Source organism: Xiphophorus hellerii, chromosome 15 (genome assembly GCF_003331165.1).
Source record: "Xiphophorus hellerii strain 12219 chromosome 15, Xiphophorus_hellerii-4.1, whole genome shotgun sequence".
Classification (NCBI taxonomy): domain Eukaryota; kingdom Metazoa; phylum Chordata; class Actinopteri; order Cyprinodontiformes; family Poeciliidae; genus Xiphophorus; species Xiphophorus hellerii.
Genome location: NC_045686.1, coordinates 19,532,295 through 19,548,629, shown reverse-complemented (window position 1 = coordinate 19,548,629; position 16,335 = coordinate 19,532,295). Strand labels below are relative to the sequence as shown.

Sequence of the window (16,335 nt, the reverse complement as noted above, 5' to 3'; positions counted from 1 at the left end):
ACTATTTTGAGACTTTGTGATGGTCTGTCACATAAAAAAAAAACAACTAGTGAAACAAATTGAAGTTTATGGTAAAGTGACTTACTGTGAAAAGTTGGGTTTATAATGCTATGCAACTGACTTTGCCTGCCTTCAGTCAGTTTTACTGAACAAACTATTGCTTTCACCTTGTCAAGCTCCTCAGTGGCCCCACTGCACCCTCTCCACACAGCTGTGAGCAATCCCACCCCCAACTCCCACAGCGTGAAACCTCTTAATGCGTGCGTAAAAGAGGCAAGTTTGCCTCAACCGTTTGGCTAGGCGGGACGCGCGCACAAACACGTCGTATAAAACCGTTGGATGAACCTTGGCTTGATAATGGATTAACGAATCAAACAGACAACCAGCGAGAGGAACCCTTAACGCCCTGATATCAATGTATTGGAAGAGAAAACCCATCCACCCACTGACGAGGAGTGAGTCACAGTTTAAAGCAGCTGAATAAGCGTGCGCCGGTGCGGACGGGGAGATTCAGCGTGGGGTATTACACTCTTTTTTCTTTTTTTCTTTTCTTTTTTCGGGTACTTAAAGCCCGCAGCCGCAGCGGTTTTTATGGGGAAGAGAAGCGTGGAGCTCGCGCCGCCGAACGGACCCACAGCTGCTGCGCGAGCCTCTGGTGTATCCGACATGGACAGTGCGCGGGATGCCGTCGCACGCTGCTGGTGCGCATCTTTATAAAGAGCGACGAGACTTCAAATCTCCATCTGTTCTGAGCTAAAAGTCAGACGAGAGTTTGACGACGAGCGTTTCTCCCGAACCAGCCGGCCGCCTCACCGAGAGCAAACCAGAGAAAAGCACTTTTAAAGGAACTTCAAAGGGAACACCGCCGCAGAGAAGATGCGTGGAGAGGTCGCGAGGAGATTTCAGATGCTGCTCGCGCTTTGCTCGATTCTTCTCGTCAGTTTGGGAACGGGCTTTCCAACAAAACGCAAGAGTTTTACCCATAAAGTAAGAAACTTTTAGTTAAACCTATAATTTTGTTGCTAAGAAGGTTAAACAATAAAAATGGTTTATCTTGATCAAATCTTCACTTAGTTAATGCATTTTGGTTTTTATATCAGCTTCCTGGCTATTTTTTATTAGCAGGTAACTGTTTTTAAAGAGATAACATGGGTTGTAGAAAGTTAATGTAATTCTGTTATTCCAGAGACGGAACAAAATTGTACAGGGGCTTAGACGGAAGTTAAGTTTGATACCTTCCCAACAGGATTGGGTGACATGGACTTAAGTTTTCTTGTAATATTATGTGGTATTTATTGTGATAATGATAAATGTGATGCTAGAAGTTATTTAATATCCTCATCTTTTGGCAAAAAATCTGCAACTTCATTGTCAGATCTCCACAAATGCAAACACTACTCTACTACCTTTAAAATAATTTGTGTAGTTAATATTCTAGCAGCACAAAATAAGAGCATTCTTCACCATTTCTAGGATACTAATATTTATTCATGCTCTCATGAAACTAAGCCAGTGGAAAGTGGGGGGATTCAAACAATCACAACCACATCTCAGGCTTCATTGTTAATAAAAACAAGTCATTAACTTTTCATCATTATAATTAACTCCATGTAATTAATCACTTATTGCCTCTTCCTGCTTCCCAATGCTCTACCAATATTGTCTTTACATATGTTTGAAAGATTGTCGCAAAAGAAATTTTGGGGAAACAAATGGTTTCGTTTTGAAGAGCATCAAAGTCTTTTGAATGACACCAAAATCAAAAGTTATGTTAAAAATAATAAAGTGTCACCAGTTTTGTATCTAAAATTTGGGAATTTGTGGAAATTTCATGATTGACTTGAAATTAAAACTTAAAATTTGGCACAGTTTCAGTATTTATTTATTTATTTTTTTAGATATTTTCATGATACTTGTGAAGGAAGTCAGATTATGTAAAATATGTTAAGACAATTATGATTGATTGTCGTCCTGTTATTTATAATAGTTACAATAACATTGGCTTTGGGTAAATTTGACCCAAATAGGATTTTTTTTTCTCACATATGCGACCCATATCTGACTTTTCATGGCTGTCTGAATGGCCCATTTCCAATCTGTTCATCCAAAATACCCCCAGTTTAGTCCCTTTTCCATACTAACTTGTATAAATATCTAACAGTTTTCAAAGCTTCTGTAGTCAGAACAGTCATATTGCATCGACAATGAAGTGTCCATCACTACTACTACTACAACTTTTAGACATTTTGACACGGATATAGTTTTTTTTCTCAAATGTGAAAAGAATGTACCTAATTGCGCAAGTTGATTTTGGTTTTAAAATGAACTACAAGCGAAAAGGCTGATTTAAGCAACGCTGTCCTGACTTGAGATCCTCCAAATGTAAAAAAAAAAAAAAATGGACGTAACAGGAAGTAAATAAATAAACCAGTATAATTCTGAGTATGCTTTGTTTTTAGAAATTCACGGTCTTGACTTGCAGCACTCCAAACTTTCCACGAGGGTGGCTGATGAATCACTTCAGTGATGATTTTCGTGCCCTTGGGGGCCCTCTGCTGGCTTGGGGGCCAAAGTGATCTGTTTAGTTTGGCTACGCCTGGGGCCAGCTCTGTATTATTGCAACAAAAAAGCAAATCTTAAATGTGTTTCCAATAATAATGCTGAATGAGTACTATAAACAACTTACTCCTCTTTAAAATGTTAATCTTTTCTCAATCACTCCAGTAGGATTTGTGTGCAATGTAAAAATAACAGCTTTCTTGTGGAATATATGGCACAAGCATGACATGCACAGTTTAAGCGCTGTAATTTATACTCTGGTAATTGATTACATGAATCTATCATGATTTAGTTTTCCAAAAATAATTAGCTGATTTCCACCTTTCGACTCAGATCATGTTGCTCTGTTTTTCCTCCTACTCTCTTTCCATGTATAGTAACGTTTGTCATGACCGGGCACACACCCTGCCGTCATAAATCCAAACTCGGTGCGTAGCTTGGCACGCCGCGCAATGTGTGTGGCGTGTCTATCTAAGGGGAATGTTTGTGTTATGCGCAGACATATTTGGAAATCAAAGTCTGTTGGTGGATGTGTGTGTGTCTTTGATCTCTCCATCTTGTGTGGCCTCCCATTGATGCCCTGTTGGGACTTTCTCTCTCATCATCTGTCTGATTGATGTAAAAGCATAAAGGGGCAGAGAGGAAACAGAAGGAAGGAAAAGAAAGGAGTCATTAGAGTAAGATAGAGGAGAAAAGAAAATCCCTGTAGAGTGTGTGACGGTTCATTTCTATCCCCAGCGGTTTGTGGAAGATGACTCCCTACCTGTGCTTGTGACCTGCAGGGTGTAGCAGGCTAAGACAGAGGGGAAGGAGAAAGTGGAAGCTAAGATCGGTAGAGTAACTAGATGCTTATGTAACCAGAATAAGGCAGGCCTTCAGTATCTCCCTTACTGGGGCTCAGGTCAAGTGTCATTCGTCTGGCTGTTTACGTTGGCTCTTTTTTTTTGTGTGTGTTAATGTGGAATTTCCTGTTTTTGAGTTTTGCCCCCATCTCTCTTCAAAGTGGAGAAAGAGGAGGATTGTGTCGGAGTGGCCTGTTTTCCCCAAATATCAGGACCTGTTTGCTCTGTTCACTCTCTGCCCTCCTTTGCTCCCCCCTTTCCAAAGCTCCACGAGCTCACCCCAGTTCATCTGAGCATGCATTCGCTGTCCTGTTTCTATTTGACAAAGATGCCGATCAAAGAGCATCCATAGTTTATTGTTCTTCTGTAATGGTTTGGAAACAGCCAAGTGCAGGGGCCTTTGATTTCTGCCTGCCACTCTGCGTGCCTTCCCAGACTCCCCGCCAATCCTACCGGATCTCATCCCTAGCTCTTTACTTTGGTCCCCCCTCACCCCCACGTTGGCTTCGCCCAGCCTTCCAACCTTCTCTTCCCTAACCCGAATGTGTGTCATCATCAGCAGTAGCAATGGCAGTAGCCCTAATTGGGCGTAATCTTTTAAATCGCTTTCAAGCGGCGCTCTCTGCTTATCTTCAAGAGAGACTGCAGTCTCCAGGTCAGGACTGGTGTACCCCTATGCATTTTGTGCAGTCTCCCTGTTAAACACGCCACATGCCATCAGCCACGGGGCCTTTGATCAGGGGAGCCCCACTACCAAGTAAGGAGGAGAGGAGGAGAGCAGGATCAGAGAGAACAAGGGGGAGGAAGAAAGGAGGAGGAGAGTGATATACAGGGCGAAGGAATACAAGATCCAGATGTGAAACAAGACGAGATGAGGAGGGTGTGAAAGTATGTGGCCTCTTTCATGGCTCTGGACTTCAAGCTTTTTGTGTTTTCATGGTTGTGTTGGATATATGTGAGTCTTAGGTGAGAACGGTCTGATCCGATATAACAGATATAGCATTGTTGGACAATATTACAGTGTTGGACAACGATTCTTTGTAGGTATTTGAATAAGTCCTGAACATTGGATTGACATCTTCTTTATGGTTATTTTAGGTGGAAAACTTGTTGTCTTTGTTGAGCCCAGAAATAAAAGTATGTCCTACGTCTGAGAGAGTAGTGAACTAAAAGCTGGATTTTATTCATTTAAAACAATACTGATAAGAGTGGACGTTGCCAACTGCCTTTAGCATCTTATGTTAGCTATTAGCATCATTAGCAATATTAACTGTGAACAAGAATCTCTGTGTGTATTATCCAGAGAACATAGACCCTTAAATCTGAGATTTCCAAAGACACAGCTTGTCTCTACTCTGTTCAGCAACCAGCTCAGGGTCAATTTGCTGCTCTGCCGATTCAACGAAACGTCTATAAGGAGGGTATGAATTGATGCTCTGTTTAAGACAGCTCCTCTTTGTACCTGGAAAAAGTCATGTACAACACAACCAACTGCCAGACCAACCTAAATAAACACACAAATCGCCTCTGCATATCCTTTAAAAATTGACTTTTGGTCCTCCTTTTGCCTTATTTTGAACATCTACGTCCTACATTTAATTGAAAATGGATAACTTTCAGGATACCTCCCTCTGTAACAACTTCCACTATGAAGAATGTGGTTAGTGTGATCTAATTGAGCTTAAATACTGAGTGTTTTTTGTTGTTGCGTTTGTTTGTTTTTCTGACTTGCAGGTTCCCAGTCAGGACATGCAAACAAAAATTGTCCATTTTAAGTCACCAGCAAAAGTTTTCAGTGAATCTCTGATGAAACTACCAAAATCTCGACTCAGCCTGTTTGATCAACTCAAACAACCTTTCACCCACATTTAGATATTTATACATCTATTTTATCAACCATGTGTTTCAAAGCAGTGATGTCCTTTGCATGTCTTTCAGCTAATTTCCATTTGTGGTGGGGGTGTAATATTTTACAATTTGGTCAAAAACGTCAGAATAAAATTAAATACCAAAAACCTAAACATAATACCAAGTAACTTCATATCACAACACATTCAAATGCTTCTTTTCCCATGAGTTTTAGTTAGAAACACGCATAACTAACACGCAGTAGTTAAATTTTTTGCAAAATATTGAAGTGAATCTTCATCCTAAAACATGTCATAATGCATTGCTAAATGATTAAGTTTTTGTTTTGCATCATCTGTCATTTGTATTAGTTTAATTAGTCTACTTTGCTAGACGTTGAGCTGTTCACTTTTAATTTAATTTATGAATTGTGCTTGCTTGAGATATTCCCCAATAATGGATTCCGTCTAGGGTTGAAAGGAAAAATGATCCTTAATATCTATCCTGTTTGTCACCATTACTTTAAGTCTATTTGAGGAACAAGGCTGAGTTCATCATTTATCATGTCTGGGCTGAGTTATCTTCTTTGCACGCTTCATGTGTCTGCATTCTCGAACAGTGGCACGAGATCTTTATGGGACAATCGCAGGCATCGAAAAGTACATCGTCTTCTGGAGGCCATAACTACAAATCATCAACTCGCTGTTCATGCGTTCAGACAGTTCTCCTCTTCGGCCTTTCAGCTGCCCCTGTTTTGCTGGGCATGACCGCAAGCTGGATCATCTCCAGTCGTATACAAGGACCGGCGTAGCATATGACACATAAAAGACGAGAATCAAACCAACAGAAACGAGATGCGGGTGCACATTTTCACCGTTCGCCGTCACTCTTTCTGTCAATTCCTCTTTGTGGCTGTAAGACCCTTCAAAGTCACATACAGTGGGGGAATAAAAACAGCAGCAGGTTCAGACACCCTCGCATCAGCCCTGGAGTCCCACGCCTCCCAGGCCCTCTAATTAAAGCTAAAAGAGGATCTCGCCGGCACAGGACCCCCTTTGTCCACAGCTTGGATGCCATGACTGTTGTGGGAAAAAAAAAAGAAAAAAAAAAAAGGAACGAATGCTGGTTGATCACTTGGCTAGTAATTTGGATGCCTCAAGTCTTTTACAAACTGCTGACATTGCAACAAAACGAAGAATAGTAGTTATTACAGAGAAGTACTACACTGGCTATGTTCCCCAAGTCAGTAGTTTGCAGAACCAAGTCTCTACCAGCGTTGCACATTGCCTATCGCAATAAGCACTGAATGTATTAATCCCTTGACAAATTAACAAGGTGCTTGATCATTTTCACTTGCATGGTTGGTTGTTTTTTCTCATATCTCTCTTTCTACCAAAGACTGATTGACAAAAGTCTTCAGTCTGGTGCATTGGCCTCAACTAGCCCCTTTTTTGAAAGACAACTTTGTTTACAGGGACTTCAGTGTTCATTTTATCTGTTGTTTCGGTTGTTTTGTTTATTTATTTTGGACATTTAAAATGCCTTCCAGTTCCAGTGATAAATGTTTGTCAGAAATTAAAGTTTTATTTATCTCTGGGATGACGTACTGTATGACTTGAAAATGGTCTCAAAGCAACAATATCTTTCTCTATAGTAATAACTTCTGGCACAATTAATCGCCCAGCAAAATTTGTTGTCATGATAGGCGACAAATATGGACATGTTTGCTTATTTTTGCAAAACAGGGTCAATGTCCAACAGGAACATGGACTTCTGACCCAGGATCAAATATTTTAGCAAGTTTTCTTTTCAAGATTGCCCAGGTTTTATAGCTCCATCCAGGTTTATAACTCCTGTAATTCCCATTAATTACTTCCCTGTTCCTACTGAAAAAAAACCATCCCCACAGAAGGATCCCATATTTGACCGTGGGATGGTTCTTCCAAGATGATGTGGGCGAGATTACATAACAAATTTGAGAAAATGTTATTTGACAAAGTTTTGAAAGGTTTAAGGCGTACCTACAAGTCACTGTAACTGTTAAAAAGTGATATTTATCACAACCTTCTTGATGAAATGTTTTGTGCCTGTGCCAGAGAGTTCAACTGTATGTATATATTTTTGTGTTTTCCATCAGATTCATGGCCATCCAGTTCACACTGGTGGGATCCAGCACGTCTCTGAGGAGCAGCAGAACCAGGTCCAGAGCATTCTGCCTGAGCCGCACAGCCACCAGAGGAGGTGGTCTCACCCCCAGCACCGCTCCGCTGGTGTTCTACCACAGCCCGAGCCCGAGGAGGAGACCAAGCCTTTTATCTTCGACCTGAACAACTTTCCAGACCTCGCCAACGCTGACATTAACTCTCAGAACCCCAACATACAGGCACGTGTGAAGAGGGCACACACACTTTGAAATGTTAAATTAGTACTTTGTTGAAGCAGCTTATCTGTCTGTAGGATAAATTATTAATGCTGTCAATCGATAGAAAAACCGAATCAGATGAATCACATTTGGACATTTTGATTAATCGCGCCTAATCACCAATTCTATGAGCTTGAAATGTCAAAATTCACGTTTTTAAAACATGTTTAAGAAACGTTTTCATTGCCTCAAACTAAATGTCTGAAGATTTTCCGTTGTCCAGGTTTTCATTTTCAGGACGATTTTTTGAAAAAGTAATTTGTTTCAATCTAAGTTTAGAAATGTTAATTGATTGTGCGTCAACAGAAGGATAATTCGACGGAAGGATAATTCGCTGTCGCAAAAAAACTACATCCAACCAGGGTTTTATCCAAACGTCCATTGTCATGTTGTTTAATAAATTTTTTGCCACTAGTTGGACAGAGGGAAGAGGGGAAGACATTTAGAAAAGGAACCGTGGACAGGATTCAAACTCAAGATGTCTGCATCGATGTCTATAGCTTCGCGGCACCTGCTGTAACCGCTGTGTTTTTTAAAGCGAAATTTGCCGCTGAGCAAAACAGCCTGACTCCTCAACAATCTCCTCACTCGACATTGCTAATAGTAGCATCTTTGAACTAAAGCTTAAATTAATTGCGTGCGTTATCGCATTACCACTGACACCCCTATAAATTACTAAAAAGCTTTAAATTAAAAGAAACAAATGGGTGTTGCAGAGAAAAGTATGGGTTAGTTTACTTTTTCTTTAAAGTCTCCTATCCTCATCTTTTTGCTTCATACTTCTGTTGAAATTTGAAGGCAGATATCTCTATAATCATGTATCTATTTAGCCTCACAATTTAGGATAAACAAAAAGTTCAACATTTTCCAATAAACTTATTCTGTCCAACTCTGGGTAGCTAAAGGGCCATTATGACGTAAGATATGCTGATCAGCTACAGCTAATGTAGCTTTTTCTCCTGCAGCTTTTCCTCCTGTTCAAGTCGTACTCGCTTCGCCTTTTCAGTGATGATTAAATCTTTTGTGAGTTACCATATAAACACTTAAAACAGCAGGTTGTACAGTTTATATTCAAACAAACATAGTTTTAGGTCTGATGAATGTGCTGAATTTGGCTTTGGGAAATGCAGTTGCATCTAGGATGAGTCATCTTTGGGTAATAAGAGGTGTTTATCCAGAATGAAGCTTCACTACTTCCCTGAGAGAGTTGTTTGATCTACTGACTGCTCATGCCCACCGATTGACTTTAAATCTGTGGAAAGATTCAGTCATAAGCTTAGTCACCTAATGATTTGACAGGAGTGGGTTTCGGACTACAGCTCGCCAGTTATGTGATGCTTTAAACGTGCATAAATACTTTGCTGAACTTAACGTTTGTAAATGTGTATAAATTCAAAATCAAACTTTGTGCAGGAAAAATGAAACTTTTTAGAGATGCATAGAGAAATCAGCTGTTGCCTAGAATTGGAAAATGTTCATGTTTATTGGCTTATGAAAATCCAGCCAGACAGTCCAAAATCAGATCTGTTTTTTTATTAGCGAGCTTACCATACTTATGACACTGAAAACACCCCTCTTCGGTGTTGAAGTTGTTTTTTATTATGTTTAAAATGCAGCTGAAACTATATAATCCAAGACATGTTGACATAAATTTGCTGTTAAAAATGAGAGAAAGAGACGTATCAGATAAAAGAGTGAAATACAACAATGCTTTTATTGTATCATTTTGAAATTTTAACACCTGTGTGACATGAAACACATTGGATTTTGAAAGACTGGCAGCTTTCTAGAGTCAACTTAAACCTCCGACTCCTTTAGGGAATACAGAGGGAGACTTCTAGTGACCCATGCTGAGTCATCTGTACTAATTACCAAAAGTAAATCGTCTCGAGTTGTGGCAGTATCCACAGGTCAAATCTTTGAAAAGAAAGTCTGGAAATTGGCCCAAAATCAGTTTCACCGAAGTTTTTACTGTCTATGTTTGGAAGCACCTGGTTAACAAAGCTTCTCCAATTGTTCCACGCAGGTAACCATAGAAGTTGTTGACGATCCTCAGATGGAGGTAGAGATGGACCTGGCCAATGAAAAAGACTGGCTACCTTCCTCCTCCTCCTCCCCGTCGTCCACAGTGGATTGGATCGGAGGCAAGAAGCTCTTCTGGCCCCTCTTCTGGAGCTACACCGATTCCAGCGAGGAAAGCAACAGTCGGTCGGGCGCAGAAGACACCGGCGAGGAAGAGGGGGAAGACGATTACTCTCTAGATTATGGAAGCGAAGAACCCCTTCCCAGCGGAGTGGGGGGAGACTGGGACACTCGCTGGAATGAGGGTTGGGATCCCATGGAAAGCTATTTTGGTAAGCTTTACATCTACTAGAAATGGCACAAAAAAAATAAATAAAAAGCTTAAAGTAAAACAAACATAGCGGAGTGATAAGATCAGAATGGATGGACAAGAATTACTTATTTAGTAGAATTGCTTTTCACTGTCAGATCGAGCCGAACGATGCCAGCATATGAGGAAGCACGAGCACTCGACCATGAGGACATTTGCGGGCCGCGGCCGCTTTGAAGTCGACACTGTCGTGCCGGTCTCAGAGGCCCGCCGTTTAAAGATGCCTTCCGATGGGCTCGCTAATAACAGCGTGAGGCCGTCACTGTTCTCTGGGACAAAACATCCCTCTGCTTGTGGACAATTAGAGGGCAGATTGGGAACAGAGAATGGCAGGGACCATTTGGCCGGCTCTTTCATCCCTCCCCGGGACCCTTTGGGCCCCCTCCCTCCACTTCTCCCTAACCTCCCCCTGTTTTACGCCCTCACTGTCCTGCGCGGCGCAGCCTTTTAGGCGAGTTCAAGAATTTGGGAGGTTGTAAGGGCACCGCATAACTTGTTTTGTGTCTCAGCTTTCACAGACAACGTACTCAGGGATAAAAATAGTAAAAAAAAAAAAAAGAAAAGAGAGAGACAAAGAATCGTGAGGTGTGCACTGTCAGAGTTTGGAAAAGGAAGTGAATCCCAAATGCAGAGCCCCAATCGGATTGGTATTTAGGCAGTTTTGAGGGTTGTTCGAAGCTCTCCTCAAATAGAGCCAAATATGTTATAGTTGAGGAAGACTCTGCAGGTGAACGTACCGTCTCTTCGCTTGTGAATTAAGCCATTATGCATATTTTAATCTCTTTCGATGTTGCGTATACAGGAGGGAATCAGTAAAGGGCAACAATGCAGCCTAAATGGTCACATCTAACGACATAGTGAACATAAATTAAGGGTGCCAACCTTAGCTCATTCTGTAATTACAACCTCCCTGAGACCTCATGCCCCTATGGCCACATGGCGAGCTGGCGTTGCCCACAAAGTCAAATTGGGTGCCTGCTACACCCAGGCTGGTATTTCTGCACCCACCTCGCCTTTAATCAAGAATGACTTGTTTTCAGTGTTATTAACACCACAAGGAAATATGGTGCGGAGGCGGACAGCCACAGCACAACCTCTCTCCCTCTAATTTCACTCAAGCCTGCTTAAAAAGAGCAACGGATTGCATGGGAAAGGTTAAACCAGGAGAAAATTGTCATGTGTATAGCCTAAGACGTTTAGGAAACTTTGAAAGCTTGTTCTGGATTAGAGCGTTCGAGTACACAGATTCCTGTCAAAACAAAACTTCTGTTTTGTTTTGTTTTGTTTTTTTTGCTCTGTTTTTACACTGATCTAATCACAGAGCGTATAGCTGGCTTTGATCTCCAGGAAATAAATCACAAGCGCTTATGCTGGGTTTGGAGTGCGTGGTGATTTTTGGATTTGTTTTCTCTCCCACAGAGAAGGAGACAGATGAATGGACTCCTTGGTCTCCATGCTCGGTGACATGTGGACACGGTGAAAGAAAGAGGACGAAATCCTGTGGCTACTCCTGCACACTGACTGAAGCTTCAAAGTGTGACCTGGAGCCTTGCCCTGGTAGCGTTTTACTTCTAGCTTCGTTTTGAAGAATTTTTTTTTTTTGGTCTGATTTCTAATCTAATTTCACCCTTTTCCTTTTGTCCTCGTAGGTGACGTCAACGCTGTGGTGGAACCATTCCCTTTTGAGATGGAGAACGGCACTGAACCGTTTGGAACAGGTGGGTTCTTTCTAGGAAAAACTGGAAGAAAATCTGTTAGAGACTGTAAAATACATAAGGCTATGGTGAAGGTATACTTTCTAGTAGGGCAGCAACTCAAAGCACACAGTAGAGTTGGGTGGATCTATCCAAAAAAATCAATTATAATGATACCAAGTCATGATTTCATTTTGATTTTCTCTCTAATTAAAATTTGTTGCACTGTATTTAGGAAAAATGCACACAAATCATGCTAATTTGGCATTAAAGTATTTTGCAGATACCTATAAACTTTGTCGAAATTATGTTTGAACAAGTTGATTCAAAGGAGAAACTACTAAAATCAGAAGTTTGGTCATATATGCATGTATTGATATCAGCAGTACTGGCCGTGTATTTAGCTGGCATGGGTTCGATACCAGAAAATGCTGTATCACACACTTCTAACATGCAGCCAAAGTTACAATGGGTCAGATCAAGTCACACTGTTGGATTAGAATGGTGAAATCCATTTGAGAATCTGTGATAGAACTTGAAAATGGAGGCTCAAAGGTCGTGTCTGGGCATTCTTAAAAAGTCTGAAATTTAAGTATCTAAAATTAAGGCCCTAAAATGTCTTTAATTTGTTTAAAAAAATCAAGTGACCTCAAATATGTTAATCAAAGGTCTTAAATTTTTGTTGCAGCAGAACTATTTAACATTGTGTCGTCTGTGTGGTTTTAAAAATGTTTTCACACAGAACTTTTCTGTCAGGCAAAAATTTGAGTCGCGCAAACATGGTCTTTGCTTTTTGTGACTTTGAGGGTTTGCGTTTGAGGCTACCTGTAAGCAATATGCCACAGCTAGTTGTGGCAAAACTTACCAGTTTTTCTGTCACTGGTAAGTATAAATTTATTGCCAGTCGGCTGGATGACATTCGTCTTTGCCATTGACTCACTTCTGTTGCCAACTCCATACCAAGGTAAGTGCTTTATGTGCAAAAAAGCATGGGGATGGGGGTTAAGACCGTAGGCGACTTTCTTTAAATTTCTGTTGTGATACGGTTCTTGAATTTCATTCATAAAGGCCTTAAAAAGGTTTTAAAAACTCTTAAATTCCAGAAATCCTATCATAGATTCTGTCCATATAATCTGATTGACTTTAGGTTATTTTGCAAAGAGAGACAGGCAAGAAAAACTAGTAGAGACTTACCCTAAAAGACTTGAAGCTGTAGTTGTTAGAAGGTCAGTTAGCACTTAACTTCAGCTTCACAATTATCCAGTACTTCGTGTTGGTCTACTACCAAAAATCCCAATAACATTACTCAGAAGTTTGTGAAAAAGCATTGGGATTGTTGGGTAGTGAGTCACGATGCTACATAGCTGATATATTTTCCCTCGAGAAAGCAGATTGTTCTTGTTCTTAACTGTAATGTAAAGGTTTAGGAAAGGCACCCATAAGATTTCAGCTTGGCTCCATTCTGGCACCTGTTCATTCTATCAGCAGAGCTCCTGTAAACTACTAAAGACACAGCGTTGCTTCCTCTGTTCTCTTTCCCGACAGATGTGGACAGCTGTGAGAAGTGGCTGAACTGCAAGAGTGACTTTCTCCAGAGGTATCTGCAGCAGGTCTTGTCTGAGCTGCCCAGCTGCCCCTGCTCGTACCCGTCCGAAGCGGCGTACACCGTGGTGAGCCTCTACGACGAGACCCGAGGGCGGCCTTTCCGCTGGCGCGACGCCAGCGGCCCGACGGAGCGACTGGACATCTACAAGCCCTCGGCGCGCAGCTGCATTCGCTCGGCGCTTTCCAGCGACTCGTCCACTCTGGCGGCGCAGCATTGTTGCTACAGCGACCGCGGGCGCCTGATCACGCGGGGGAAGGGCGCGGGCACGCCGAACCTCATCAGCACCGAGTTCTCGCAGGAGCTGCACTTCAAGGTGGACGTCCTGCCTTGGATCCTGTGCAAAGGGGACTGGAGCCGCTTCCACGTGGTGCGGCCGCCGAATAACGGACTGAGTTGCCCAGAAAACCCCCATGAAGACGTGTTTATGAATGAACTTGAAGAGGCCAGAGAGTACTGAGTTACTACAGCCAAAACAACTACAGTCCTAATTTATGATGAAACAGCCTCTGCTAAAAAAATAAACATTACCCTAAAGCCACATATGAGCTATTAATCATGCAAAACCCTCAAAGAACCTTTTCATTTGTGATTGTGAACTTTGATGAGGTTTGTGCCCACAGCATCATTGTCCTATATCCAGGCTCGGCCAACTGATTTACATGAAAGGATGAGGGGGGGAAAATGGTCGGTTTTCATCTTCCCACACATTTGGTGTTGTATCAATTTCTTTCTTTCTAAAGTTCATTCCCTCTGAGGCTTGTTTTCTTGTGTCCTGTAGTTATTGTCTAATATTGGATGATAACATATGGCCTAAATCCTATATTGCTTCGTAAAAATGTAAATGTTATGTTAATAAAGTGGTCCTTTTCAAGATACAAACAAAGGTATGGTAAGCTAATCACTCATCTTAACGCTGCTACAACGTAAAAACCCTCAGACCTTATGAGGATTTTAACAAACGGACACACAGATCCAAAAGACAACACGTGCATTCAGTGCTTCTCCCCTCCCCGCCCCCATCACTACTGCAAACTATAAAGGAATATGGATCTGAATATGAGTGATTCGAAAGGCAAAGCGACTTTTCGCAGTCAATTGTCCTTGTAAGACTTGTTAGATAGCAATACGAGAGTAGCCTTTAGGCGGAAATGATCCAGAAAAATCCCATTCGATTTTAAACGTTTTGTGGCGCTGACTCGATTTCAGCCGTTTCCTTTCACGACCAGGAAAAATACATAATCCGGGTGCCAAAGAGATACAAATCAGACTGTTGGTGCCAGTGTAAATCCAGCCTCCACATCTCTACCGTGCAGATGTAGACGAGGAGCAAGTTGGGCAATGGTTAGATTGTGCATGTAGGTGTGTCTCTACAATGTTCTCAGGGGGGGGGGACTAACTGATCATGCTAAATGAAATCGGTTCATTTACCTCATCAACAGGATACTTTGTGGATCTTGTACAGAAGCATGTTGGGGCAAGAATTAGTCGATGTGTAATCCAGATAGAAAGCGATGAACTGATGATGCTTTTTCAGAAGGCATTTGGATCCTTTACGTTTGGTTAATTCTTTCAAGCTGCTGGATAGAACCGGATTGGATAGAAAAGACATTCCTTCCTAAATAAAGTCAGGAAGTCGGCTGACACAGGATATTGGTACTGGCAACAGGAATAATGCGGTACGACCAAATATTTCAGGCTTTAGCCATTATGTATGGTGCATGATATTAAAAAAAATAAGTTTTTACCTGTGGCCAAACATGTTTCAGCTTTGTGATGGATACACATAAAACGTGACCGCTGGACTTGTCCTTTCTATCCAACCTTATTCCACGGATATTCGCAACAGACCTCTTTTCAGGAAATCTGCCTCCACGCGCATACAGGCATTTGTACTTTGAAATAGCCAATTTTAAAGTAAGGCACTTTATTTTATTTTACTTTGTTGTTTTTATTTTTTGCCATTTATTAACAATTTTGTTATTGTGAAGGTAAGCTCAACAGAAATGCTGCGTTATTTCATGAAGTTTCATAACATGTAAGAAGTGTTGATATATATATATATATATATATATATAAAAACAAAGCATGATCTTTTTGTGATTTCTGGGTCTAGTATTACGTATTATGGTGTTGTACAGTATTTATTTGTCTGTTCTGTTTTGTTTTTAAGTTTGCTGAAGCTTTGAACTGTCTCTACGCTCAGCATGGTGCACTAATTGAATTGAACAAATGAAGGCACCCGGTTACAAGGGAAGCATTTTTGCCTCATATCACTTTAAACAGCAAACAGTGTGTCTGTGTTTCAGGTTTTTGTTTTGTTGGACTGCTCTATGAATATGTTGTTGCAATTATACTGAAGAAATATATAAATATATATATATATATATATATAAATATATATATAAAGAGTTTGCATTCATCATCTGACATCTTAATGTGTTTTCTTTCATCACACCTTAGATAAAGGTGATTTCAAATCGCCTTTAGTTTGCTGAGTCGAATTTTCCAAGACAATTTCCGAACACATGAGACATAAGTCATCATAAAACAGTGTTACTATTTTAAAACAAAGACAGAGACTTCTGTTTAAAACTGTTTTAGCGTCTTATGTTATCAATTAGCTTGGTTAGATAAGTGTGAACAGTAGTCTGAGTGTTTTGCCTGGATAATGCAGAGCTAGACTTGAAATCAGCTTTTGAATGTTCAATAAAAATAAAAAAAACCCAGACATTTAATGATCAAAAGAATAAAACAGTCAGCTCCTCCTGAATCCTGCTCCAGATTAATTCTCCTCCTTTTTTGCTAGTTCAACAAAACGTCCTCAAGTCAGAATTGATGTCCCGCGGCAGACATAAACTTTTGCAAGTTGAAAAAGTTGTGTGTGTGAAACGGCCAAAGCCACAAAAGCAAAATGACCAGCACCCGCCAAAGTCTATTTTCCATTGTAATAGCCTGACAGAAAAGCCAGCGGG

At 40.9% G+C, this 16,335-nt stretch overlaps 1 protein-coding gene across 1 annotated transcript; it reads left to right on the top strand.

The window, feature by feature from the left end:
- Positions 1-152: 152 nt before the first annotated feature.
- Positions 153-15,785, top strand: ism2b (isthmin 2b). The gene is made up of 6 exons (XM_032586035.1): positions 153-987; positions 7,387-7,632; positions 9,698-10,025; positions 11,483-11,620; positions 11,713-11,781; positions 13,303-15,785. The coding sequence occupies exons 1-6, from the start codon at positions 877-879 to the stop codon at positions 13,818-13,820; spliced, it is 1,410 nt and encodes a 469-aa protein (XP_032441926.1). The 5' UTR covers positions 153-876; the 3' UTR covers positions 13,821-15,785.
- Positions 15,786-16,335: the final 550 nt, after the last annotated feature.

What these genes read in the sequence shown, in the direction of transcription:
- ism2b (XM_032586035.1), top strand. Translation starts at nt 877, where the DNA reads ATGCGTGGAGAGGTCGCGAGGAGATTTCAGATGCTGCTCGCGCTTTGC. An exon ending in GCAAGAGTTTTACCCATAAA is followed by an intron (nt 988 to 7,386) that starts GTAAGAAACTTT and finishes GTTTTCCATCAG; the next exon opens with ATTCATGGCCATCCAGTTCA. An exon ending in CTCAGAACCCCAACATACAG is followed by an intron (nt 7,633 to 9,697) that starts GCACGTGTGAAG and finishes TGTTCCACGCAG; the next exon opens with GTAACCATAGAAGTTGTTGA.